This window comes from Malus sylvestris, chromosome 15 (assembly GCF_916048215.2).
Source record: "Malus sylvestris chromosome 15, drMalSylv7.2, whole genome shotgun sequence".
NCBI lineage: Eukaryota > Viridiplantae > Streptophyta > Magnoliopsida > Rosales > Rosaceae > Malus > Malus sylvestris.
In genome coordinates, this window is record NC_062274.1 from 69027 (window position 1) to 96390 (window position 27364).

The following is a 27364-nucleotide window of genomic DNA, read 5'->3' on the forward strand; positions in this document are numbered from 1 at the left end:
TTACTATTGGTCCATCAACTCATCAAAACGTTCAGCTATGATTTCTCAACTAAAAATTCATTACCATTGGTCCCTCAACTTTAATCTAAATGGAGAAATAGTTCCTTAACTCTAATCTAATTGGAGCAATGGTTCCTCAACTGTAACCCAATTGTAGCAATGATCTTTCCAACATAACTCATTTTGACAAAATTCTGACAAAGTTAACGAAAATGACCATAGCTACACGTTTTAATGAGTTGAGAGATCTCAATTGTAGTAATGGTTATTTCAACATAACTTATTTTGATAAAATTCTCATGAAGTTGACGAAAATCTATAACTACACATTTTAATGAGTTGAATGATCAATAATAATGAATTTTTAGCTGATGATCATTAATTCAATTTAATTAAAGTTGAGGAACTTTACTGCAATTTACTAAAAAACTTACCCCTTTTTCTCCGTGATCCCCTTCCTTCTTTCTCCCCTCGCATCCCACCTCTAACCTTCTCCTCCATCGGACACTAGCAAATTAGCGATAGCCTAGCATCGAGGATCATCTCGAACCGCACACCTTATCTCAGCCACAACCAGCAACCAAAAAACGTTTGATAATCTGCAAGCTTTCAATCTCTCAAAGCCGATTTTTCTGCTTCCGCCAGAAATTGTCCGTTGAAATTGCCCCCTTCCCTGGTCTCCTTCCGCCGGCAACATGACTATATCAGAGGATGAGGACGAGAGTTTGGCTCATTTCCTTGAATCGGAGGTGCTCTCCGAGGTTTCAGAAGACAAGGTTTGTCTTATTCTTCTGTCTTTCTTCCGTTTCGGTTTGATCCATTTCTGTCTTTCTTCCGATTCGGTTTGATCCATTTCTGTCTTTCTTCCGATTCGGTTTGATCCATTTCTGTCTTTAAACAGTTTTATTAATATGACAAAGCTTTCCCTCATTTCAAAATTTGATCTCTGCTTGATGAGGCTTACTTTCAATTTTGCGGAATTAGGTTTTTTTTTTTTTTTTTTTTGGGAAAGGGGGTAGTTTGTTCTATAATCATATCATATAGTAAGTACACTGGCATGAACGAATAAGTGACTGATATTGTTGTTGGGCGTTTGATTGCATGGTAGGAGGAGGAGGAGGAGGAGGATGAGGTAACAGAGGCCCCCAAAGCAAAGAAAATGCGACTAGTGGAGGATACGGCTGAGAAAGACCCTCAATTTCAGAAAAGCGCATCTTCTTCCGGGTTTGTTCAGTCAAAAAGCGCCATCGGCTGCAGTAGCAATAGCGGGAACACGCCCGTGAGGATTGAAACTGGCATTTTCAGCAAAATCCCTCCTGAACTCTTCCCTCACATCCTCAAGTTCCTCTCTTCTGAAGATCTATTTGCTTGCTCTCTCGTCTGTAGATTTCTAAGTCATGTCGCATCCGATGAATCCTTATGGCGCCGCCTGTAAGTAACTCTTACAAGTCTTTGTATAACTAGTTGTGCAATTTTCAGTCTTTCTGACGCCAAAGCTTTTTTATTTTCCTATGTTATCTTCCCAAATCAATTAATTTACCGGAATGCAATAAATGTCTGATCTATTGGCAACACCTGTTCGCAATTTTAAGAGCTTTATGTAACTCCTATTTAACAAATTCCCTCCCTAGTATGGATTTGTTGATTCTTTAATGATGATAAATGCACTGTGTTTACTTCATCCTCTTGCGAGTAATGTGTTTGTGCGGCTATGTGCAGGTACTGTATGCGATGGGGTCATTTGCCCCCTAGTAGAAAGCTGCGTGAATGTCCATGGAAAAAACTTTATATTCAGGTACTTCTATCTATCTTTTTATTTACTATTATTTTAGTCAGCCATAATAATTAGGTCTCAAACTAGCCATCCCTGTGAGTGGAACATGATACCTCCCACTTACACGTCTGGAGGAATACCACCAAACCTCAGTGATAGTGGCTTTTTATTTTCGATTTTAATTTGTAGTAGTTGCTGCTGCAGTCATCATGGGCATTCACAAAAAGTACTTAATTTGTAGTTTGGACTTGAAAAACTGAATTTTTCATATTGTATGCGCTTACATGAAACCTGAAGCTGCTTTGCAGCAGCAACCTAGATAAGTGATATTAGCCTAAACAAATTCTTTCTCTTTCCCAGCGTGATGAGGAGGATACGGTAGAACTTGTTAGGAATTGCACACTTGAGTTCAAGGAATATTTTATTCAAATGCAAGCTGCGAAAAGAAGCCAAGCACCTCTTCCTTCACAGGTAACTGATGCTACCTTTGCCTTAACCTGTGTGGTGTCGTTTTGTGTGAGATTATACGAAGAGCTTGCCCTTATGCCTTGACCTGTGTGGTGCCTTGACCGCTATGCTTCTTGAAACCTTATGCATAATTGTTTTCTCTTGTGTTAACTTGAGATCCTTCATGGGAGACTTACTATATGAGACATTGGGTCTTAAAATATTCTGCGTTTTGCTTTCTCTTGGGATAACTTCAAGATCTTTCTTATTATTTTCTCAGTAGTTTTCTAGTCCTGAATATGTCACACTCAACCTTCTTTTAACCTTTACATTTAGTTGTAACATGTGGGACTCTCCCTCTCCCTCTCCCTCTCCCTCTTCCTCTACTTACATATATATATATATATATATATATGTATATAAGTATGTATGTACACACACACAATTATACCTTTATCGGTTGAACTTTCATATTTGAATGTGAAGGTGAATGATGACGGGATAATTCTTGACACAACAGTAGCTGATCAAGTGTCTATATGGAAAAGTAGTAGAGGCCTAACTGATAAGGCGGAAGCTGATCATGCTTGTTCAGGTGAAAAGTGCACTTACTACCAAATTGGAGATGTATTTGTCTGTGAGAACACTGGCCAGGTTCATGGTAGGTATCAATGAGTTTCATGTACTTTGTGTGTTAGTGCGTGAATCTTTTGCAGGACTTAAGTCTCATCCAATTATTTTTCATGTTTCCTTCTGCAGTATGTGATGATAATTGCAGAGAAGTTGTTATGGATCCGACCAATGAGCTTTGGGTCTGCACAATATCTGGGCACTGTTTCGATAGGCTCCTATCACCAGAAGAAACGGAGTCAGATGCTGTGAGTGAACATCTCCCCTGCCTTGCAATTTGTTGTCATTATACAACAATATGTCATCAAGTTGCCCCTCATTCTTCCTCATGAGATATTTTCTGGTTGATATAAATAGTCGAAATTTATTTGTGTCAGGCTTAATTATTGATAATTTGATATGCCCCTTGAAACTCACTTTTAGTCTCACTTTGCCACCTTATTCTGAAAATGTGCTACTTAACCCCTCAAACATCAACTAAGTGTCTCAATTCCGTTTTCTCATTTCTTGTAAATTTTTCAAACGCCTTATTTGATTTGGTTAGTTGTTAGCCATGTAGAGAACAATTTGTCTCAATTGTTTTGTATGGTTGCTAATGCTTGGTCATTTCCTTTAATTCAGGAGCAGCAGCAAGGAGCTGTGACAGACGAGGCAGAACCATTCATGGGATCTGGGCGCTTTGGTAATTAAGTTGCCTTTTTGTTTTTGTTTTTTGTTTTGGTTTTAGAGAAGTGTAAGTTAATTATGTGCGACCTTATTTTTCCGTTTTTGATGCAGCAAGAGCTTATATGATGGGATATAATTGTGTTGATGAGAAGGAGCTAGAGGATGCTTTGAGATTTGTCTGAACAGAATACCACAGGTTCATCTAGGTGGGAGTGAAATTCTCGGGTCAGGTACACGTCACTCATGCGGCTGGCGCACACAGAAAAAACGAGCAGGCCCCTTGCATTTGGCCCCGCCCACCCCAAGACTGGAGTCACTTGGCTGAGTGGGAAGCCAGCCGCACCTCGTAATCCTAGGTGGGTTGTCTTAATTCTCATGTATCAAAAAAAAAAAAAAAAAAAGAGCTTAATCCTCAACTTTGTGTATGCATATTACATTAGGTATACTGTTGTTGTATTATTATTTTATTATTATTAAATACAGATAGAGATACAGAGTGGTTGATGTTGCTGTCTATTAGGGAATTGCAGCTAAATTTGCTTTGCTTTGCTATGCTTTGCTTTGCTTTTCTTTTCTTTTGGGGTGTGATTCCATTCCGTACACACTGACATACACCACCAGAGCAAGAATCATTTTGATGAAATGATAATGGGAGGGAGGGAATCCAATTCCTTTGGACTTCCGTCTTATCTGATGGGCAGATATTTCCTCTTTCCTCTTTATGCAATTATCATTTTTACTAAAACATGGGCATTTTTACTAATATATTGAATCATGAAGAAATTATCATCAAATCCTTGTTGGTTAATCAGCCCTCACTTTAAGCCTAAAAAATGAATGATTAATTTGGTTCTATAATGTAGTAGACATTTCCTCATCGGCAATTCCAGATCCATGAAAATAGTCAAGAGTTTTTCGAGTTCACCCTTCTCAATCCAAACGCCATCTACTTTACATGGTAGTCAGCTGTCCATAAACTTCCCAATTAATCCCCAACTTGTAAGAAAAAATGGATAAAACCAACTAGATTGAATTGTCACAAGCAAATCAGTCATTGGATTCAATCATGTCGATTTTTTTTTAAATGCAATCCAAGTTACCCAAATTATGCAAAGATGATCAAAATTGAATTTAATCTGTTTGTATAAAGGATTGAATTTGTTGAGCACTTGATTGAAATGTACTTCATTTTCATATGTCGAATTTCAAACTTATACCAAACCACTGTACTAGTTGGTAAATTGTTGTAATAACATCTTTATCATCCTTTCCTTGCAAAAGGGTTTTGTTTTAAAAAATAAAAATAAATTTCCTAATAAAAAAACATATAGGAAGTGTCTATATCTATATAATAATCACCAACCTTTTGCTTTTAGGTTTATTTTTTACTAAGTATTTGTAACTCGATTTAATTTCATCTTATTCTCTGTAACTCAAAAGTTGTCACTTTACTTCTTGAACCTCAAAATTCGTTTCACTTGCCACCTGAGCATAATGAAAATATACAATTAAATTTATTGCATATGTGACATAATCTTATCAGATGTTGGGTCCCACATATGTTTGAGGAAGCAACCTATAAGGTCATCTCCAATGGAGATGGCTATAGTGCTATAGGTCAAAATGGAAAAGGATCTTAGGGGTTCCGTGATCGTGACCGTTCATCATACACCGTGCGGTCAAAAATGGTTAGGTACTATTTATATTTAATTTTAAATTTTAAATTTTGAAATAATTTATGACCGTACGATGTACAATGAACAGTCATGATCATGGGATCCCTAGGAACCCCAGGATAAGGATCAGGATCCTTTTCAAACCAAAATCTAGCCCGAAATGATCCAAAACCCAACTCCAATGGAGGGCTAGGCCAAAAAAAAATAGGGGACCCACCAGACCAAGTTTCAGCCCTTTGGCCATAGGGTTGGCCATTCTTAGCCAGCTAGATAGCCCGTTTGAGGGGATTTTTTATTTTTAGGCCGAAATTTAAAAAAGAAAATTAAAATTTTCTAATTGTGTCCGTATAAATACCTAAATCATTTCTATATCATTTCTCACATCTTTTCAATTTTTTTTTTTTGCTAGGCTCACATCCTTTTCATAAACACCACTCCCTCACCTCTTCCAATAATCTAAATTTAAAATTTTCAATTTTTTTTCAAATAGCCACATCTTCAACCAAATGATAAGAAATCTAAATGTTTATTCATTTAGCGACAAGTGACACTCAAAATATGTCCGAAAATCTTATTTTAATATGATAGTTTAATTCAATTAACCAATAAAATTAAAGAACAAACTTATAATAATAAACTATTGAGGGGTTTAAAAAATAGCCCTAATTCACTTGGAGATGATATATAAATATGGTCTAACACTGTTCATTAAAAAAAATAATTTCTTGCATGGCTATAATTTGGACGGGAGATAAACATAGCCTCTTCGGTTCGAGATGACCTAACTTTGGATTGTGAACCCACAAGTTGAATTGTGAGTTTCAAAGAATAAAATTATGACTTTTGAGTTACATTGAGACAAAATGAAATTAAAATAGAGTTACATGGACTTGGCTAAAATAGAAGCCTTACTTTTACTTCCAACGATTTTTTACGTAGGGTTTAGGGATTGTTGCAATAATACTACTGTAACGCGCAGCTTCTGCCCATACAACCCGAGAAATTTGGAAAAAATAACCAAATTTCAAATCCTAAATAGAATTCTAACCACCATTTTAAAGTTATAATAATTATAACTAAAAGTTGATAGGAAAATACTAATACACCTTTAAAATAAAGTTTTCTAGAAAAGAAAACTACAAACCAAAAGGCTTGGCTGTCTTTTACCGTCATCTATGTCCTTTCTATAGTATAGATTATATTTCAAAACCACAGAAACCCAACCCATCACATCTCAACCCAAGCACAGCCAACCATGGTGTGCAGCACGATCCCTCTCTCTTCCTCCTCCTCTTCCTCTTTTATACTCTCACACACAACCTTCGTTTATTTTCGAACCCCTAAAAATTTTTCGACCTCCTTCACATGAAGATGACTCTCACTCTCAGTCTCGGTCAGCTTCCTCCTCTGCTTTCCAATTTCTGATTTTCAACTACGACGATGTAATCCTTGAATTCGAGCACTTGCACCACCAAGCTTACAATGAGGCCTTCGCTCACTTCAGTGTCCGCTACTCTTCCTCAACATCTCAACCCCTCAATTGGAACCTCCACTTCTAGGATCAGCTCTAGAACCAAATCGTTGGTGAAAAGCCCAAAATGCAAGGGTCCCTATCTCCTTTTCTCTCATTTTCTCCAAAGGTTGAACTTTGGATTTTGTTTTCTTCTATGATTGAATTGGGGTTTTGGGTTGGTTAAGGAACTTCAAGGATTACGGGTGGCTTTGAACTTATTCAATTCTACTTCGAATCTTCTTATCTTAATTGAATCTTGTTTTGTTTGATTTCCATGGGTGACATTTTTTTTTTTGGTTTTTTTGAAAAAACTTTATTTGAAGGGTGTATTAGTGTTTTCATATTAATATTTGGTTATAATTATGATAAATTTAAAAAGGTAGCTAGAATTCTATTTAAGGTAAAAAATTTGGTTAGTTTTCCAAATTTTGAAAACCCTAACATTTATCACAGAGAGAGGACAAAGAGACAGCTCTCCCCTCCCCTGGTACGCCACACGCCACACCACCTCCCCGACCCTCCCTATACTTAGCAGTCAGTCTGCCTTCCGTCGCCACCGCCGTCATCTGCTTCGTTTTCTTCGTAAGTATTTAGTGTATTTTCTTCCTGTATATCTGGGTGCCGGATAACAAAGATTAAGCGAGAATTGTTTGATTATTATTTGAAAATCAATAAGCATATTATTTTTCTCTGATTGTTAGTACTAATTGAAATTTGACAAAGTAATTAGCTGGTGTGTTGGGCGATTTGGATACAGTTTTAGCTAATGACTCTTCTCTTGAAGCCTTTTAATGAAATTGACCAAGTCCTCCGCCTACATCAAATGTTTACAGATGTATATTTCAATCCAATCCTTTGTTTGATCATGCGCACAGTATGTTTAACCAAATATAGACAAAGAAGGTGGCCATATGTCTCTAACCTCTCTCTGTGTTTGTGTGCGGCATAATCTGATTTTGTTGATTTATTGTGGATAGAATAAGATTAGGAGAGGAGATGGCAGACCGGTTGACCCGTATTGCAATCGTGAGCTCCGACAGATGCAAGCCAAAGAAGTGCCGCCAGGAATGCAAGAAGAGCTGCCCTGTTGTCAAGACTGGTATATTATAGTATCCCTTCTTAATTTTATCATTTTCATTGTTTCTGTTAGTAAAGGAAATAGCATATCAGGATTGGTCGAATCACTCAAGATAATGGTTTCTTTTGTTTTCACAAAACGTGCAAATATTTTCCTGTTTCTTGAATTATGAGCTTGCTTTATGTTTCGTGAGGGTATTGGGATGCACAATTCTTGATTACTTAGATTCAGTAGCTGATTGTGTAGCACGTGAACTGTTATTTCTCATGAAACTTATTGTTTGTGTTCAATTATTTGATAATTACAAGGAAATTAAGGAAATGGATTGCCTCTTGCAAGTAGATTTACCCATAAACTTTACTAAGCTCTAAATACATGGTATATAAAAGCAAGGAAAGATTCTACTAAAAATAAAGGCATGAGCTCTCGTATATAGTGTGGAGGTTCCAAATAATTATTTAATATTTCAGTATTGGCAGAATTCCTGTAATGCATTAGGCTAGGTTTCTTCTTTGTACAAAGCTGATTTTCTTGCCTTGAACCCGATTTTATTAATATACCGTTGTCCTAGAGTGCTACAAATATACACCGCCTTTACCTAACTAATCAATCTACAGGTAAACTATGTATTGAGGTTACCCCTGCAGCCAAGATTGCTTTTATCTCGGAAGAATTGTGCATTGGGTGCGGTATCTGTGTTAAGGTCTGTAAACATTGTGGTTACTGTTCTTTTTTTGTTCCCTATCTTAGTTGGTTCTAAAGACATTCTTTGGACTCTGTTCCATCTCATGATGCAGAAATGCCCATTTGAAGCAATTCAAATCATCAACTTACCGAAGGATTTAAACAAAGATACGACCCATCGTTATGGTCCTAACACTTTCAAACTACACAGGTTAGCTCCTTACCACATTATTGGGAAGTGATCACTGATCATGCTAGCACTTATGTGGCTAACAGAAATTCAAAATTTCAGGTTACCAGTCCCAAGGCCAGGTCAAGTTCTAGGTTTGGTTGGAACTAATGGCATTGGGAAGTCGACTGCCCTCAAAGTTTTGGCTGGAAAGTTGAAACCAAATTTAGGCCGTTTCAAGGTAATACTCCTTACAAAATTCACCTTCTCTGATAAGTATAAAATATTATTCAAACTCTTTTTGCTGTATTCTTTGATTAACTTATCTTGAAGTTTTTTTTTCTTTTCAGAATCCTCCAGATTGGCAGGAAATCTTGACCTACTTCCGGGGATCTGAGCTGCAGAATTATTTTACCCGTATTCTGGAAGATAATTTGAAGGTGCCTTTTATGCTCATAACTTTTATAAGTGTATTTCCAAGGTATTTTCTTATAGTTAGGTTAGTTTTCGGACCTAGTGCTTGCTATCCAAGCAGAGCCTTCATATGCCGATTCTGGTACTAGGTGGGTGCTCTTATTGTCATAAATTGGATGGTCAAGATACCTTTTTACCGTCTTCAATGTATTCTGATGAATTCCAAGTTTAGTTTTTCTTCTGGCCCAGTCTGTGGAAACAAAATGCATGCATTTCGATTTTGTTTGTTTTTATGTAATAAATTTTTTGCTTCGTGCTGATTGCATAATTATAATTTTCTTTTCATTAACAGGCCATTATAAAGCCCCAGTATGTTGATCACATTCCAAAAGCAGTTCAAGGAAATGTTGGGGAGGTGCTCAACCAGAAAGATGAGAGGGATATGAAGGAAGAACTGTGTGCTGACCTTGAGCTGAACCAGGTTATAGAACGTAATGTAGGGGATTTATCAGGTGGGGAGCTTCAAAGATTTGCCATTGCTGTCGTCGCCATACAGAATGCAGAGATATATATGTTTGACGAACCTTCAAGTTATCTTGATGTGAAACAAAGGCTTAAAGCTGCCCAAGTTGTCCGATCTTTACTCAGGCCTAATAGGTCTTTTTTTCGTATATTTCTCTACTCTCAAATTTTCATTGCATGTATTTGTTGGATTCTTTTTCTTGATTGTCTTCTTTCATGTTTAGCTGATCGGTATGTTCCCTTGTGTTTTCAGCTATGTAATTGTTGTGGAGCATGATCTTAGTGTCTTGGATTACTTGTCAGACTTCATTTGCTGTTTATATGGGAAACCTGGTGCATATGGAGTTGTGACTCTTCCATTCTCAGTTAGAGAAGGAATCAACATCTTCCTGGCCGGATTTGTTCCTACAGAAAATCTTAGGTTCCGAGATGAATCTCTGACATTTAAGGCAAGATTATAAATTTTGTCCATGAATTGGTCTTCTGACTTATCAGTACTTTTTGATTTACTTTGTTGCCTGTATTAGGTTGCTGAGACACCACAGGAAAGTGCTGAGGAAATTGAGACATATGCACGATATAGATACCCATCAATGAGTAAAACTCAGGGAAATTTCAGGCTTCGTGTGGTTGAGGGTGAATTTACAGATTCTCAAATTATTGTGATGCTGGGTGAGAACGGAACAGGGAAGACTACATTTATTCGTATGCTGGTATTTTTAGTTTCTTTTTCCATTTTCTTTTTCTTCATTAACTATAGCTTATCTGTTTCAGATGTTGAGTTAACATATATTCATCCGATTTTCAGGCGGGTCTATTGAAACCTGATATTGTAGAAAATTCAGATGTGGAGATACCTGAATTCAATGTTTCTTACAAGCCTCAGAAAATCAGTCCAAAGTTTCAATCCACTGTCAGACACTTGTTACATTCAAAAATCCGTGATTCATATACTCATCCACAATTTAATTCGGATGTGATGAAGCCTCTTCTAATTGAACAATTAATGGATCAAGAAGTTGTGAATCTCTCTGGCGGTGAGTTGCAGAGGGTTGCATTATGCCTATGCCTCGGGAAGGTAAATTTATTTTTTACTTTGTGTAGGACACTTTGAATCTCGGGATGAATTCATTTGAACACTTTGTTGCAGTCTTTCTACTTGGCTGCGTCTGAGTGGGTGGAAGTTGGGGAGTTATAAGTTTTTCTTTAGCCACTATTTAAGATATAAGTTTTTCTTCTGAGATAGGAAACATGCTAGGTGTGAATCCAAATAATTGAGGAATAAGAATGTGTCAGTTCTCAGTATACAATTCATATATCTACCAATATGTAAAGTTGGTTTCTCGTGGCAATCTTGCTGTGCTCTGCCTGTAAAGTAAACAATGTAAATATAGTGATTACATTCACTTTTGTTCTTTTTTTATTGTTTGATTCCGGTAAGGTTCTGCCTTACAGTTGCATTATTCTAACTAGTTGAAGTGCATGCAGATCAGTTTTGATGAGTACATTCTAATGTCCGCCTCTATTTACTCAATGCAGCCAGCAGATATTTATCTGATAGATGAACCAAGTGCTTATCTTGATTCTGAGCAGCGTATTGTTGCTTCTAAGGTCATAAAGAGGTTTATCCTTCATGCTAAGAAAACTGCTTTCGTGGTTGAACATGATTTTATTATGGCTACCTACTTGGCTGATAGAGTTATAGTCTATGAGGGGAAGCCGTCAATTGATTGTACTGCAAATTGTCCCCAGTCATTGTTGACTGGGATGAATCTGTTCTTATCGGTAAATGTTGCAATGAATCTCATTGGAATTGCTCTCGCTCTCTCTCCCTCGCTGTGCACAAGCAACTTCCATTTATTTTGTTTCTTTGTTTTTTTAAATCATGCAGCATCTTGATATCACATTTAGACGTGACCCCACTAACTATCGCCCAAGAATCAACAAATTGGAGTCAACTAAGGATAGGGAACAAAAAGCTGCTGGGTCCTACTATTACCTGGATGATTGATAAGGCCTTGATGGTATGTTTCATTCTTATTCCGTTTATTTCATGTTTTTGTTGCCATTTTGATATTACAAGGTGTTCCAATTTGCGTTTTGGCCAGATTTGGAGGGCGTTCATATGACCTTAATAATGGAATCACAGCTGAAGTCATGACATTCTGACAAATGATCGGAGGTCCTTTGTTTACCAGAGAGAATGAGTTTTCCAGGCCCTCCCATGTTGTTAGGTACTTGAGTAAGTCATGCCCTTGCCCTATAGATAGTGTGCTTGCACTCATGCAGTTTTGGTAAATTAGTCTCATTGGGCGAAGCAATCTAGATGTACAATTAATGGTCACTCATAGTATCAGCGATTGCAGTTTGAGGAAAGGATGTTTAACTGTTGTGCTTTCTGGGTTTATGTAACAGTGATTTCATCTCTCGTGGTAAATTTTGTTTTTTACATTACAAATTTGTTCTGTAGATGCCTGGGCTTATTCTTGTAAAAGTGTGGAAAGGTTTTAATGCTCAGGGAAAAGAATTCTAATGGGCGTTTGATATGCTGAAGACAGAATTCTACAGTTCTTTGTTTAGTGTCGACTGTTGAGAAAACTGACGCTGTCACAAACTCAACCAATTATTTACCAAATGATTCTTTGTTTACCGCACTTTTAGCTTGGGGTGTAAGCGAATGGAAAGGCGAAATGAAGCTGGAGTGGTAGTTGAGTCTTCTTTGTAATGGAATGGAATGGAATGGAATGTGACAGTCTCTAACGAAAGGAGATAGCCAATAAGCCAAAAATATGGGAAAAGAAAAAGCAAGTGATTGAAATTTGCACGAGAACCTATGATATGTAGGGGTGGGTTCGGTACGGTTACCGTACCAAAATCCTCGTACCAATTACCGTACCAAATTTTTGGTTTGGTAAAATCTATTACCATTACCATACCAAACTTTCGGTATACCGAAGTTCGGTATTGCCAAATGTTCGGTTGGCATGGTATGGCAATGGTAATTGCCACTTTATTTTGAGACAAAATTTGTTTTTGCTTTGTTCAACATTTCATATTTTGTGCCTCTGTAATAAGACAGATATATAAACCAAATGCATAGACGGAAGAAAATTCTCATAACAAATGCCCAAATGGATTTTGGATTTCCACATTCAAATGGATTTACAGCCGCATGAAATGTTGATGAATTACTTGAAAATTATAAGCCTAAAACAAAGAATGGAAACATAAAGCAGTAATTTAAATTGTAGCCTAAATTCATCTATTATTCATCATTCATAATTCACACACACAATAATTCAAATTATGCATCAAAATGAAAATTAAGCTTACAATCCAAATAGAAGTTACAAACCAAAACAAATAGAAGTTAACAATCCAAATAGAAGTTAAAGTTTCAAACCAAAGGAAAATTGAAACTAAACTTCAAAAGGTAAAATTCATTGATCAATTCTTCAAGTTTAAGATGTCGAAACTTTTGGAGGAGGCATTGAACTTGTAGAAGATTGAGTTTGTGTCAAGCCTATATTACAAACGAAGAAAACATATTAGTAGTAAGAAGAATTAAAGTTGAAAACCATTTAACAAACAAAGAAAATATATTATAATTTATAAATATGTGTTATATTATAATTATATATTATATAATTTATATAAATTATATATTATATTATATTTTCGGTACAGTATGGTAATACCGTGGTAATGATATCCATTACCAATACCGTACCACGAACTTTCGGTACGGTACAATACCGTACCATTACCATTGGCACAAAAAATTTGGCACAAAATCGGTATGACACGGTTGGCAATTCGGTTGGTATGGCAATTTGGCAAAAAAATCCACCCCTAATGATATGGAGAGGTTCTTGCGTGAGTCTTGGGTGTGGTCTGAGAATGGGGAGGGAAACAAATGAGACCGGGTGATGTGTGTGGGCCGGACAAGCTAACTGGTCCGGGTTTCGTATGTTAATATTTTTCTAGGTTAAATTATACTAATACCCTTTGAGGTTCATGTTTTCACAAAAACTCTGCACCTTTGAAACATTATTCTAACACCTCTTGAGGATTAATTCACTCACATAACTCTTCCTTCCATAACTAAGGGTAATGCTAGAGAGAGAAAGATGGCCATGGGTGGTTTTGTGAGGCAAAGGTGGTTTAAGGTCTAGGATTTGGGGGTAGAGCGAGGGAGGGGTTTGGTTAGGGATTGGTCTTGAGCGAGAGTAGATCTTGAGCAGGTGTTTCTTTGCTAGACCGCTCTCGATTGTTATAAGCCAAAATAGGATAAAAGGAAGTAACTGAAAGTTGTATATTGAGTCGTAGCATTTTTGTGGACGTTGTTATATATACATACACATGTGATTTCATTCACCCTAGAAGGATAGAATCAAATCAAATCAAATAAAAGCAACAAAATTGAGAAAATATTAATATTATTCTACACACAGATTAATTATTACTCGTTCAAGGAATTTGTTCACTCTTGCTTATGAGTTGCAGAAGTGCATTTGCCTTCCTTTGAGCTCTGTTGGTTCCACTCCTTGTGATCTCTACCAAATGCTCGTACACTCCAAACTGCAGTGCGGCAAGTAAGAAAGAGGAATTGCTTGACCCCAACTCGAGAAGAACTGACGTTGCACATTCCTTGTTCTTGGGTGTTCCTTCCCGGATAAATTCCACCAGAATTTCAATGAATGAGAGCTGTCCAATCTCTTGTCGTCCATCTGGATGTGATGCAAGAAGTAAGAAGATGGAGAGCGCTTCGTCGACCATGCCCAAGTTTCTGTCCTTGAGTAGCTGGAGTAGTGGTGGTACAATGCCAGCACTAATGGCCCTCCCCTTGTTTGCTTGGTTCAGAGATAAGTTAAACAGTGCCGTGGCAGCGTCTTTTCTACCTCTAATAGTCCCGTCCTGCAACAAGTCTACTAATGGCGGAATGCCATTTGATTCTCCCACAATTACTTTGTTCTCATCAATCATCGACAAGCTAAATAAAGCTGCTGCAGAGTTCTCTCTAGCTTCTGTGCTTCCATTCTGCAAAACTTCTATAATAGCTGGAATGGCTTCTTCTCTGGTTATCAATTTCTTGTTTGTTTCATCAATCGATAAGTTCAAAAGAGCCGTTACTGCATGCTGTTGAACTTTAGAATCTGGGTAGGAAAGAAGTTGCACCAGTGGCGGGATTCCTCCACCTTTGGCAACCAAAATTCTGTTCTCTGGGTTCTCTTTAGAGATCAAACGAATCTTCATGACCGCATTCCTTTGCACTTCTAAGTGACTTGAGGACAGTTGGTCAACCAATGATGAGATCTCCTCTTTGTGTTCGGTGGAGGAGCTTTCCTGGCCCGTGGAAGTTTCTTTTTTCGGGAGCTGGAATTTGTTCTTCTCACACCACTGCATGATTAGATTTTTTAGAGCATAATTCGGTGCAAGTGACAGGTGAGCCAGAGTCTGCCTGGTCTTGGGACATGTCCTATGATTGGTGTCGAGCCACTTTTGTATGCTTTCTCTGTTATACGTCTTTAATGAAATATCCAAACCCGAGGAAAAAAAAAAGATGAATCAGTTCCCGTTCTGTTAATATAACAATTGTAAACGTAAACTGAGCGCAAAGTTTACTTTTACTCTACAAGAGTTATGCTCCAATACACACAACATGAGTAGAAGGAAGAAAAATATAAACTAGGGAAACCTAGCCAGTGCATGTTTCATGTAAGCAACTCACCTGTCCACTTGCAACAATAACAGGATCCGTCATTATTTCTAGTGTGATTGGACAGAGGAACTCATGAGGGATCATCAAAGACGGGCACTTCTCGAGCATTTTAGGCATGACAGGGCCGTCAAGTACATCGGTCGCTTCCATTCCTGCGATTTGTCTGAATTTGTTAAGAAGATCGATGATTTGCTGCGTAGTCTCTGCACTTGGCCCTCCTCTCTCTTTATCCTTAACCAGATTCCTCACAGCTATTGTTTCTATCTTAAGGTCCTCGGATTTTTGCAGGTCTAGCTTTTGGGCGAGCCTCTCTATAATGGCACTATCAGCATTTCTATCTTCTTTTTTGGACAAAACCACCATAATATCCATTGCGAGCTCTATGTCCTGTGTATCTGTTCGCTTCCTCGCTCGTCTAAGTTGCATGATCATCAGTTCAACCTGAAACAAAGCGAAAAAAGTTATATCAGAAACAAAACCAGACTGGATTGGAGTGCTAATTAATTCGTCTAAGAAATTACCAATCTCCTGATTAACGCCACCCCCCACCCCGGGACAATCAGGAACAAGTTTTTGATACACAAACTTATATCAAACGTGTGCAGCAAAGCGAGAATAGTTTGAATTGATAAAAGATCTGTATGTGTGAAAAAAATTGAAATAACACATGGGAAGCATTAGCTTGAAAACGGGAAAAGGGACAAATATGTATATACCTGTTCCTCAACTTCATCTGATAGGCAAAGTTCATCAGGCAAACCTTCTAAAGCCTGACCGAGTCTTTCATGAACCGCATGAAATCTAACCATGACTGCCTCGCTTTCAAGTGCCTAAATTACCGCAACAACAAATAAATTAATAATTCATGGTTCCGAATTTGAACATCTATTAATTTTCAAAGGGAAAAAGCCTAACCAGATAAATTTTGCTCCCCTCATTACAAGTTTTCAACAATTTCTTTGCCATGAGAAGCACCTTCTTCAAATTTGCCAACCAAGCAGCACCCCTCTCCGGAATTGGCCCATCGAGCTCCCGCGTCTCCTGAAAAAGCGGCAGCAAGAGCTTCATACGCCGCACCAGGTTGTAGCATTCTTTCCTCTGCGTCCTTCGGTAATCTCCGAATTGAGCAACATATTCAATCACACCCTCCGCAGTTTCATCTCTGATCTCTCCTCCTCCTCCGCTGCCTCCGCCACCTCCACCTTCACCTTCGTCTCTGATCTCTCCATCGATCACCATGGGCCTCCACCTTTATACATATATGTATTCTAGATGAATCAAAAAACAAAAGCCTAGTTTCTTAGAGTAATTCTGACTTCAAATCACGAGTAAACGAACTAGCAATAGCATTGCCCTAGGGTTCATGAATGCATAATTCGCCGCTGGAATCCGGGTTGAAGATAACGAAACCCTAACCTTAATTTCCATGGATTCCATTTGCAGGTGCTCTGTGTGTTCGTTCTTGGTGCCTGTCAGAAGCTTTTCGCGGGCTTTCCGGGTCCGTGGCTTTTTAAATTGGAAAATACATGGAGCCTAAAATAGAACGCTAATTGAAAGTTTGGTTAGTTTCTAACCAACCTACTTTTGGGTTCCCTTTGCGGTAAATTGCCAATTGCCACGATCCACTAGTATTACTATGACTACTCAGTACTCACATAGCATTAGCATTAGTATTAACCTCTCTCTTTCTCTCTGTCTCCCTGTCTCTAACACACACGCGCACACACACACAAGTTACAATTAGGAAACAAAAAAATGTTACTTTTATCACATCTGTACCACCTCTTTAATGGAGATGGAATTCATTTATGTTGGTGGACTTCCTGTTTGACAGATCAGATAGAGGATCGGATAGGACTAGTTATACGGACGCGGGTGTTTAGCGCTCAATCGTACTAAATAAGCGCCAGATTAATTTAACCGGTCTGCTTATCTAAGAGGGTATATGTCGGATTAATAAACCCAACCAAAAGGCTCGGATTATTAGTCGGTCCTCTCGCGAACTCGGCCCTCTCTCTCTCGCATTCTCTCGGCATCGTCGTCGTCCTCCCCGTCGCCTTCCTCGTCGTCCTCTTCTTGTGGCCTTCCTCGTCACCTTCCCCGTCGCCTTCCTCGTCGCCTTCCCCGCCGCCTTCCTCGTCGCCTTCCTCATCGTCGTTCTCTCGGCGTCGTCGTCTTCCTCTCGCCTTCCCCGTCGCCTCCCTCGTCGTCGTTCTCTCGGCGTCGTCGTCCTCTCGGCATCGTCATCGTCCTTTCATCCACTCGCCGTCCTCCCCTGCAACTGGGTCTTGCAAAGAAACATGGTGCGGTGGAAAGATAATTTCAATTTGGGATTCTTCTGCAGTCGAGGAAGAATAAGGGAGAGAGAGGGAGGGAATTTGGGGTGTGCGGCGGAGAGATCTGGGAAAAAAGTGATGGTTTCAGTTTTTTTTTTTTTATATTTATTTTAAGTTTTGATTATGCAGTTTTGATTATGCAGTCGGGAAAAAAGGTCAACTTTTTTGTGACATTCTAAAGCATTACTCACAAAGAGGGCGATATCTGCTCGCAGAGACTGGAAAAATTATTTGGGATTATGCAGTCGGGGAAGAAGAAGAAGGGAGGGAGAGGGAGGGTGTTTGGGGGTGCGGAGACATCTGGGAACAAAAAGCTGATTTCAGTTTTTTTTTTTTTTTTTTTTAAGTTTAATTTTATTTTAAGTTTGATTCCTCCTATCCGGTATAACCAAACACAGTATAAATAATACGATCATTAGTCCGATACTGCACCAAACGTCCGATTAATTTAGTCAGTACTATCTGGTGGCTATTTATCCTATCCGACAGAAATAGTCAGTACAGTCTGAGCTGCCAAACGAGGCCTATTAAAGAAATAGTACAAGTGTTGTATGAAAAATATGATAAGTATAACATTACTTTTAAGACTATCTCCAACTCTTGGAATAAAGCTTAAAATATAAGTTTTAACCCCCCCCTCCTTCAAGTGGTTTCATTGATTCCATCATGCACACTTATTCAGGAAACTTGCTAGACGTACTTTTCGATACACTTTGACTACTGTACAACCGCAAGCATTGACTTTGTTTTGTTAGATGAGACAACCTTTAGCAATATCATTCAGGTAGGATCTTACTGTTCAAGTCACTAGTATCAGTATTAACGGATAAATTAAGGCTCCGGATTAATACATGAGGTCATGTATACAAAAGGACTAACGTAAGAGACCAGTGAGGTTGAAGTTGGAAAGGCGTCCTGTGGGAGGGAGTAAGCTTACCACCTTAGTGAGACCAGTGAGTTTTACCTTGTGGCAAGGGTGTGGCTGCAATTTTAACTTCGAAGGGGACAAAATATAAAGCAGAATTATATTTAATACAAGAAAATGTTAATTGTACTTGTAATGAGAATTATTGATTCAAATACAACTTGACAACTTATAATATCTCTGGCTTGCAGCATCCAGATTTGACTGACTTCTGAAGAAAAGGTTCTCAATGCAATCTTTTGGGGGTGTTTACGAGTATCGTGGGACACCGAGGAAAGAGAATGAAGTAATCCTGTTGTTGAATATGTTACTGTTCTCATATGGATCTCTGGATGGGAAGACGTGGACAAATCTGAGAGCGCACGAGAATGACCAAACTATATGCAAGCCTGGGCAATTTGCGTCATGGCCCGTAACTGGACAGAACGCTCTTCTACCGTTCCGATTCTTTAGGGTGGTTCTGACAGGTTCTAGTTCTACAACAGATGCTTCCAACCCTTGGAATTTCTGCATTTGCTTTCTAGAACTTCCACTAATTTGTTTACATTATGTGTTGGCTTTTCCTCAATTTCTATAAACTTCTTCGTCGAAATTTAATTTGTTTCATGTATATCCATTATCCATATGTGTGTTAGTTGAACTGTTGAAATATAAATGGTAAGGGTGTTGTGTTTGGCTCATACATTTGTGAGTAATTATGAGTCATGTGTTAACAACAATGAAGTGACCTGTGTTTGCTTTCGGTGGAAATATCACATGGTGTGTGTTGCATGAAAATTGCAGACAAAGTAAAAGCAAAAGTTTGGTGGACATCATCATGAGTAAAACCATAATGATGATGCTTGCTTTTACTTTAATGATGATGTTTGTGGAAAAATGGAAAGTTGATTCCTTTTTCTTTTGCTATTTATTTTGCTAAGAACCGAAGGGAGAGAATGAGAGATTTGGCTCTCTCCTAAGAAAACATCAGAGAGCATCCAAAGGGTGAGAGCATTCGGCTCTCCCATGGGAAAGCATGGGCACGGGTGAGAGAAAATCAAGAGAGCTAGAGTGAAAAGTATTCTAGTGAAAGAACTCTTGGGGTAGAGTGAGGCTCTTGGGAAAATTCTATGAGTGGGTGTGCAAGGGATTTGGGATTGGGTTATGTTGATTTAACTCATGTGTACTTGTACTGTTATTCTCATAGTGAAGAGCAATATCTCTCCGGGGACGTAGGCAGGTTTTTGCCGAACCTCGTAAATTTCTCGGTGTCTTTATTTCTTGTATTTTATTCTGTTCAACTGAGTGTGATTTTGGTGAGGTTGTAATCTGAATCTCGTTTCCACACTGACAAACGGGCCAAGGCACAACAAAGGGAGGAAAAGCCCTTAATTCTTTCAGTTGATTGTGGTTCACCATGATGAGGGTACTTATCAGACCATCTCCAATGGTTGGGCTAAGAGCCAAATATTTTAGCTCGAAAAATTTAGCTTTTAACCCAAAAACAGCTTTTCTACTTCAATCGTTCTAGCTTAAAATTTTAGCCCGGGATTATTAAATAATAAACTTAGGCTATTTTTTTTTGTTAAATTAAATTTTAAAAAAAAATATGTAGACTATCGTAAATTAATTTTATAAACATTTTAATATAAAAAAATTTTAAATTCCGATAAATATTGAAAAATTTAAATTCCAATTTCTAGGCTAAATTTTGAAGGGAATTTAGCCTTGATTTAGCATTTAGCATTTAGCCCAAATTTTCCCCTTGGATTGGGTTTGGGAGAAAATTTTGGAGGGTAATTTGACTTTTAACCCACCATTGGAGTTGGTCTCATGTTCATCAGGTTTTGAGCCTGTCATTCTAGCAGCGACGACTATTACCACAGGCTCACGGGAAGGTTGGATGATGAAAAAACATGCCACAGGGTTTTCCTTCTCTCCTTTATAACTTATGAGAAAATAAACAGAACGAAGGCTACTAAGTCTGCAGATTTAGATTGAAACGAAGCTATTACATCAACAATATCAACTACAAGAAAATCGAGTACATGTAAGGTCAAAAGATGCAGCATCCAAAACATAACATGCATACAAAACGAGAACAGCCTGTCAAGATACGCAATTTCTGATTTCTCCTCATCTCCCAAACAAAGTCTATTCTTTTACAACGAGGATGCTGAAGGGTCGCACAAAGGGCTGATTACGTCCGACTGATTACCTCCGAACAGGTGGTACAACACCCCTACCAGCTGTCCCACGGCCAGCCGCTTGAGCCTGCACAGGAAAATATATTTATTCAAAGCTGAATCCATTTCTCCTTTTCTCTTTCTATAAAAGAGGTGTTCAAGCCATATTTTCAGAGTTTTGTATCCCTATGCCTAAGCTAAGGTGCTAGAAGAGAAGACTAAATCAAGGAACCCTCTATTTCTCACAATGCAGTCTTCTGTGCTGTCTCCACATTTTTCTCACACATGAATGTTCAAATGGAAGGCATCAAGCTTTCAATTATTAAGATTCAGTACAAATTAGAAGAGCTTACCTTAGCCCGCATTGAAACAGCTCTACCTCTGCCAACTCCTAGTGAAGCACCCTTGCCCTTCCAGATTCAGAAATCAAAATGTCAGTAAAAAACAAAATTCATCACTATCGATAACTCAACGATCATTTAGACATGGAATGATACCTTGATTCTAGCATCCAGGCGCTTGAACATTGGAGCATTCTTCAGCATGTCAGGTATGACCATAAACCTATTAAAATTTCAAATCAATATCAGTGGAACAATCATTGGGAGTAGCAAAGAAACACAACTTGACCAAATTATATGTATGGGCGCTGTCATACAAAAAGGATCCGTCATTATATACCTTACTTTGCTCCCTCGGATGAATACGTGCTCAAGCTGTGAAACTTTTCCGTCCTGTAGATGAGTGTACCAATGTCAGAAACTAAATGAAACAAAGATAAAGTAATTGTTCAAGCTTTGAAAATAAGAGCGACTAAGTAACATCCAACATCGGATATTTCTAAATTAATTTCCGTTTCTCTTCTTTTCAAAATTGACCATCAGGTTCAGGACGTATAAGATTAAGTTGGCAATTTTTTAGCAAGGAAAAAAGAAACGCAATAATTGCCTAAGACTCTTCACCCTCTCCCTCTCCCCCTTTTCCGATCCTAAAATATGGAAATAATCACTCAGCTCCATCTAGGGAAATATGCCTAATAGAGTGCAGAATTCCAATTCCTTTACCTTTCAATCCAACTTTTTCATCGGCTTTTAAGCCTACTCTACTTCTAAAAGCTCAGGGTTTTTTTTTTTTGGGAACATTGTCTTGTAATTGGTTCATCAGATTCAGTAAGAGAGAGGTGCAGTGTCAGTGCAAGCGCATGAAATCTAGGGTTTTAATTCAAAAGATGGCAGCGGAGATCGCAGGCGTTCAAAGAAAGCAAAAATAACAGCACATTGAAGAAACTATATACGAAGAAGAAACGATAGATGAGAGAGGCTGGAGTACCTTGGCGGTGTAGGTGATGTTCTCGAGCTGACAGTTCCAGTTGTCCTCGCACTCGACCATGCTTCCTCTGTAAAGCTCACCGCTCTTGAGCTCCACCGTCACCACGTGCCCTGACGCCTCGTGAAGAAGCTTCACCGGAATTCCCAAACTTCTGCTCATGATTCACTTACTGACTGTTGGTCTTCTTCTTTTCGCTCTGTTCTGCTCCGCAAAACCCTAAAACGAACCGTCTCCCCTCCCTCTCTTCCCCTAATTTATAGTTGCGCACTCGCACACACTGCGTCGGTTGCACACGACATGTCGTTAGTGTAAAACTTATAATAAAGGACTACGGGGAGCTTGTGTTCACTTTTATTTGTTTTTGGGCCTGACTGCTGAGGATGTTATTGGGCCATAGGCCCATTACTCTTTTTTCAGAAGAAAAGAAAATGATTTAAGTACCTAAACCCCCTTAACCTTTTAGTGTCATTCCAAATTGGTATGAATCTTTTTAAACATTCCAAATAAGTACCTAACATATTGAAAATGTCACATCTATTAAGCCTCAGTTAAAAATCTATTAAATTAACTACGCTTATCAACATAAGTCATAAAAGCATACCATCCACCAACTAACGATTACCACCAACCCCATTCATGCTATCACCTCCAAACCCTACGCAAAACCACCAATTTCACCCTGCAACTCAAGTGGCCAACATCAAGAAGAAGGTCATGGAGGTTATTGACAATGGTATGAACTGCCATGATACGATCACCATCATCTTCACCACCCACAAAAAATAACTGGACGCGTTACGAGTCAAGTATCAACAAATAAGGAATCACATGAACATAAACAAACTCCTTGAAGCCCTATCTGAATTTTTAACCCTTTTTTTTTTGTTAAGAGATTGCCCTCCTGATGTAATTTCAATTTAGGTCCATTTTTTATTCAATTCAATACATGTTTGATTACTGGGTTTCATATTATACAAGTTTAATCTATGTTTGAAAAATTAATTGGGCTTAATGGATATGACATTTTTAATAAGTTTGATACTTATTTAGAATGTTTAGAAATGTTGAGATTAATTTGGAATGACACTAAAATGTTGGGGAAATTTAGAAAAATAGCCAAAATTTTGACTATGAATTGAATTTTAACCAACCATTATTATTTTTTTTATAATTCTAACTAAAATTTGACATGAAAGTACTACAATACCCTTTTAAACTAAATTAATTGCAAAAATATATCATCTCCATCCATTCACGGTCCAAATTTTGACTATGTATCAAAATTCCCTTCTTTTTTTTTCACAGGATTTATGAGGAGGAATATGTCAAAGCCATCATGGAGGAAATTAACAAGGTTGTTAAACTTGAGGAAGAGCTCGACATTGATGTCCTAATTATATTACATGTCGATTAAAAATTATGTTCTCCTTTTAAGCTGAGGGAGTCTCTTATGCATAAAGAATGCATTTTCCATTTAATAGGGTCGACCATCTCCATTAAAGGGGCATATTAATTGTCAAGAAGTCCATCTTCACTGCACAGATGCTCTGAGTTGGATTTGCCGAAATATAAATGGATTTTTGGAAATAATATGCCTACCTTAATCAGCTTATGCTGAGATTAGAAAGAGAATAATTATCCAGTCCGTTATGACTACATGTGTTAATTCTATCAGACGGACGATATGGTTGAGTACTTTGGAGAGCAATTGTTTGGCTTTTCCTTTACCGCCAATGGGTAGGTGCATTCGTATGGATCTCGATGAATAAAATCTTCAATCGTCTACGATGATGTGAGCCGCCTTAAGCCTATAACTGTGTTTTGGTCATCTACTATTTTGGACTAAAGCCATGAATAGATTGAAAAGATATAGGTTTGCAAATATTTTAGTTAAGAAAGGGTATTGTAGTATTTTCATATTAAATTTTGGTTAGATTTATAATAGTTTGTGATAGTTGGCTAGAATTCTATTTCTGATCTAAATTTTGGCTATTTTTTCAAATTTCCCCAATCTAACCGCCCGTCTATAACTGATCTGAACTAAAGCCATGAATAGATAGAAAAGATATAGGTTTGAAAATATTTTAGTTAATAAATAATATTGTAGTATTTTCATATCAAGTTTTGGTTAGAACTATAACAATTTGTAATAGTTGGCTAAAATTCTATTTCTGATTTAAATTTAGGCTATTTTTCCAAATGTTTCAACAGGTTGAGGGTTTTAGGGTTTCACCGATCGAATTAGGAGGCATTAACAGAAGCATTACAAATGAATATGGGCTGCCTGCTGCTGGCTTCTGCCTTCGGCATGTAATACTTTGTTACTATGCTCTGCCTTGCTTCATCTTGCTTGAATACTAGTTTCACGTTCCAACAAGGGGAACTGGGGAAGGGGATGTTAACCGTGATTTCACATTTTTCTTCATTTCATTCTATTTCCCCACTACTATCGACTTTCACTAATAAACTAGTTAAAATCCGCTCTTTCTTTCTCAGGCGGAGCATACTTTTAATAACAACAGACACCGAGGAGACATGGAAAGCGTTGGAATCTGTTTTCCCTTAACACCTGTTTGCTTCATCTCTAGGTTATTTGAAATTTGGATTTAACAGAGAAGAAGGTGGACATTGTATACCGTGAATGAGCTTTAATGGATGGGATCTCCAGTTCAGCCATTCCTCACAATGCAAGCATGGAGATGGAGTTTGGGTTGATCGCATCCCTGCTTGGATTCAATATGCCTGCCACCGTGGACCCAGCAAGGTTCGCAGCACCATATGAATTATGATGGTGTCTACTAGGATCCACTATCATCAGAATTCAGAAAGGTACCATTTATTCAGCACCATATGATGTTATTGTTTTATGGTTTTGATGAACACTTTATTATAGTGTTTGATTTCTGATTTCTGTGCAAATAGACACTTGATTCTAAACGTTGTGTGGTGACTTGGTTTTGTCAAATCCTGTTTAAATTAAAACTTGAGTAATGGAATATGGCTTAATTGTTTCTTTGCAAAATTATAAGGTTTATCATCGAGGAGATGACGGTGAGGAGGCAGACATGAACATTAGAGCAAGTTGTGGTTGGGCAGGAGAACTTTGAAGAACGAACTGGGTTCCGTGAATCATGAGTGACAATGCTGTTGGTCAAGAGCACAAGAGAGTGTGACCAAGGGTCGTCGGAAGACTGACATTTTTTGCTCTCTGTACATATAATATGTGGCCTGTGTCTGTGCCTGTGCCTGTGAATAAATATTAATAATCGCATTTCTTTGTATCAGTGTTAAACGCTCCGTAGAAGTTTGTACGACTTGCAGATGCAGATGAAGTTGCAGACTAGAATGCGTATATACATGAAAATAAACAAATTTCCATATATTGCGGTACTCATCACATATGTATTCGAGATTAATTGGATACACATGATTCGCACAACTATGCAAATTTCACTCGAACTCGATTCTCAGTTCTTCACAGAGATGGCACTTATCAATAAAATGACCCAAAATAAACTCCAACTGTAGTCGGAGACCTTTGTAAGTTTTAGCCTCGTCAGAGAGCAAAAATGACATTTGATCAAATGAGCAGTGCTTAAAGCGAAACTTTTGAATATCCCGTTTGAAGTTGCATTGAGCTAGCTAACCCTGAAGCTTAAAGCGATCCAGTACTTGTTCGGTTTTTCCCAGCGTTTTACCAAAGTTGAGAAAGAAGTCTTTGTATGGGAAGCCTTTGTAAAGTTGGGGATTGCTTGCATTGATAAGAGTTGCAGCAGGTTCTATAAGGCAATCATGGGAAGGCATCACGAAAAACCCAGCTGAAATCCGAGCAGCACTTGAATTCGTCACTACCCGGTGTTCAGCACTTTTCAACTTGCCATTGCTGATAACCTACAATATCCCCGCAACAATTTTGCAACCGTGTATAATTTGTCAATGGTCACGCATGGCAAACCAAAAGAAGGCGATCGGTGAGGAAGATAATGGTAGAGAGGGAAGCTGTACCTGTAATTGATAACCGACATTAACCACAAGCGCATGTGGAAAAGGAACAACAGAAATCCATTCCCCATCCTTGAGAACTTGCAGACCACTGACATGATCATCCCCTTGGAGTAAAATGGTTATAAGGTTTGGATCACCGTGTTTAGGTAATCCTAGTGTTAAACTTGGTTCCGGGCAAGGTGGGTAATAATTTGCTGACAGTAACATTTCTTGGCTTACTTCACCCCTGAAATACCCAGGTCCCAGCCCAAGTCCTTGACTCATTAGCTCCAAGATCTTCCAAGCCAGTTCCCTCACTTGTGTCGAACATTCCCCGACAACATCTCTGAATTCAAATCTCATCAATAAACCCTTTTGACTAAATACTAGCTGTCTGTCTGAAAATACATCATATGTACATTATCTAAGCTTGGACTTACCGATATCTGGTTGGTTTTTCAGGCCAAAGTTGGTTGCATTCCTGTGAAAGAGGATGACAAGGGTGTTTGAGGCTGTCACGCCAAAAATGAACAGGTTCCGCATCAAAATTTCCACCGCTGGTGCTGGTGAAGAGCCTGCAGCTTTTGTTGGGGTCGTCGGAGTAGAGGCTTGCAATGTCCTCATCAGGCAACTCTTGGAACAACTCTTTCAACAATCCCACTGTCTCCTTCAACAAATTTTCTGATATCCCATGTTTAATTACCTGCTCTTCTTCATATACAAAATGAAAAATTATTCATTTAGAATTTGATATACACTAGTACTAATAACTTACAAGCTACATACAGAATTACAGATGGAAGAATTTGAATGACCTGAAAAAATCCAAATTCTTGGCTGGCCTCAAGTATTTGGTCAACTATATCACAAGCTTGTGCTGCTCCTCCACCATCCAAACCCAAATCAATGACTGGAATGGTGTTGTTGCATAGAGGAACGACAGCAAGCTTTCCGGGTCTTACATCGGGTGGGAATATGTAACCCTCAGGCATAGGTCTTTCTTTGTACCTTCTTGATATAAGCTTCTCCATTCTTCCCTTTCAACCTGAATCTGATCTCAAAATACAGTCACTGACTCACTGCTCTGTATCTCTATCTTTTGTTTATTATTCTATTTTTATTCCGAGGATCAATTAGTTGTATAAAGATAAGGTCTTCATTTACAGTCTTGCCCCATAGCCTAAGCTTAATTGTGTCAATTGCCCCCGCAACAAAACTCGGGTCTCACTTTGCCCTCTAAAATTGAAAAATCGTCACTTGACCAATGGGCTCCAATCCAAGGATAGATATCTAGAGAAATGTTAGCAATTTTGTGCTAACCTTTACATTT

The 27364-nt window shown here is 38.3% G+C and overlaps 5 protein-coding genes and 1 long non-coding RNA gene across 11 annotated transcripts; 3 read left to right on the forward strand and 3 right to left on the reverse strand.

Moving 5' to 3' along the window:
* Positions 1-427: 427 nt before the first annotated feature.
* Positions 428-4033, forward strand: LOC126605431 (F-box protein SKIP31). Of its 2 annotated transcripts, none has more exons than XM_050272836.1 (8): positions 428-776; positions 1112-1431; positions 1720-1795; positions 2135-2245; positions 2708-2882; positions 2981-3099; positions 3473-3533; positions 3629-4033. In XM_050272836.1, exons 1-8 carry the CDS (start codon positions 696-698, stop codon positions 3697-3699), a joined length of 1014 nt encoding a protein of 337 aa, XP_050128793.1. In that variant the 5' UTR covers positions 428-695; the 3' UTR covers positions 3700-4033. The 2 variants fall into 2 exon arrangements, with proteins under 2 accessions (XP_050128793.1, XP_050128792.1); XM_050272835.1 differs by having other exon boundaries at positions 429-776; positions 1109-1431.
* Positions 4034-7122: 3089 nt separating this feature from the next.
* LOC126604665 (ABC transporter E family member 2-like) lies at positions 7123-12031 on the forward strand. Of its 3 annotated transcripts, none has more exons than XM_050271951.1 (13): positions 7123-7288; positions 7684-7805; positions 8402-8487; positions 8582-8679; positions 8761-8878; positions 8988-9077; positions 9404-9708; positions 9827-10022; positions 10101-10286; positions 10382-10651; positions 11062-11358; positions 11465-11597; positions 11682-12031. In XM_050271951.1, exons 2-12 carry the CDS (start codon positions 7703-7705, stop codon positions 11582-11584), a joined length of 1869 nt encoding a protein of 622 aa, XP_050127908.1. In that variant the 5' UTR covers positions 7123-7288; positions 7684-7702; the 3' UTR covers positions 11585-11597; positions 11682-12031. The 3 variants fall into 3 exon arrangements, with proteins under 3 accessions (XP_050127908.1, XP_050127906.1, XP_050127907.1); XM_050271949.1 differs by lacking the exon at positions 7123-7288 and adding an exon at positions 7591-7609; XM_050271950.1 differs by lacking the exon at positions 7123-7288 and adding an exon at positions 7591-7609 and having other exon boundaries at positions 11113-11358.
* Positions 12032-13864: 1833 nt separating this feature from the next.
* LOC126601873 (U-box domain-containing protein 15-like) lies at positions 13865-16851 on the reverse strand. 2 transcript variants are annotated; one of them, XM_050268642.1, is made up of 5 exons: positions 16712-16851; positions 16211-16563; positions 16012-16125; positions 15305-15736; positions 13865-15099 (listed from the first exon to the last, which is right to left on the reverse strand). In XM_050268642.1, exons 2-5 carry the CDS (start codon positions 16532-16534, stop codon positions 14044-14046), a joined length of 1926 nt encoding a protein of 641 aa, XP_050124599.1. In that variant the 5' UTR covers positions 16535-16563; positions 16712-16851; the 3' UTR covers positions 13865-14043. The 2 variants fall into 2 exon arrangements, with proteins under 2 accessions (XP_050124599.1, XP_050124598.1); XM_050268641.1 differs by having other exon boundaries at positions 16211-16851.
* Positions 16852-20508: 3657 nt separating this feature from the next.
* LOC126605993 (small nuclear ribonucleoprotein SmD3b) lies at positions 20509-22290 on the reverse strand. The gene is made up of 5 exons (XM_050273456.1): positions 22051-22290; positions 21403-21455; positions 21219-21285; positions 21075-21131; positions 20509-20809 (listed from the first exon to the last, which is right to left on the reverse strand). The coding sequence occupies exons 1-5, from the start codon at positions 22207-22209 to the stop codon at positions 20750-20752; spliced, it is 396 nt and encodes a 131-aa protein (XP_050129413.1). The 5' UTR covers positions 22210-22290; the 3' UTR covers positions 20509-20749.
* Positions 22291-24097: 1807 nt separating this feature from the next.
* On the forward strand, positions 24098-25334 carry LOC126605991 (uncharacterized). 2 transcript variants are annotated; one of them, XR_007617085.1, is made up of 3 exons: positions 24098-24360; positions 24547-24879; positions 25080-25334. It is a non-coding gene; the product is annotated as an uncharacterized LOC126605991 (long non-coding RNA). The 2 variants fall into 2 exon arrangements; XR_007617084.1 differs by having other exon boundaries at positions 24098-24879.
* Positions 25335-25404: 70 nt separating this feature from the next.
* On the reverse strand, positions 25405-27150 carry LOC126605990 (flavanone 3-dioxygenase 2-like). The gene is made up of 4 exons (XM_050273455.1): positions 26850-27150; positions 26475-26737; positions 26056-26380; positions 25405-25941 (listed from the first exon to the last, which is right to left on the reverse strand). The coding sequence occupies exons 1-4, from the start codon at positions 27063-27065 to the stop codon at positions 25693-25695; spliced, it is 1053 nt and encodes a 350-aa protein (XP_050129412.1). The 5' UTR covers positions 27066-27150; the 3' UTR covers positions 25405-25692.
* Positions 27151-27364: the final 214 nt, after the last annotated feature.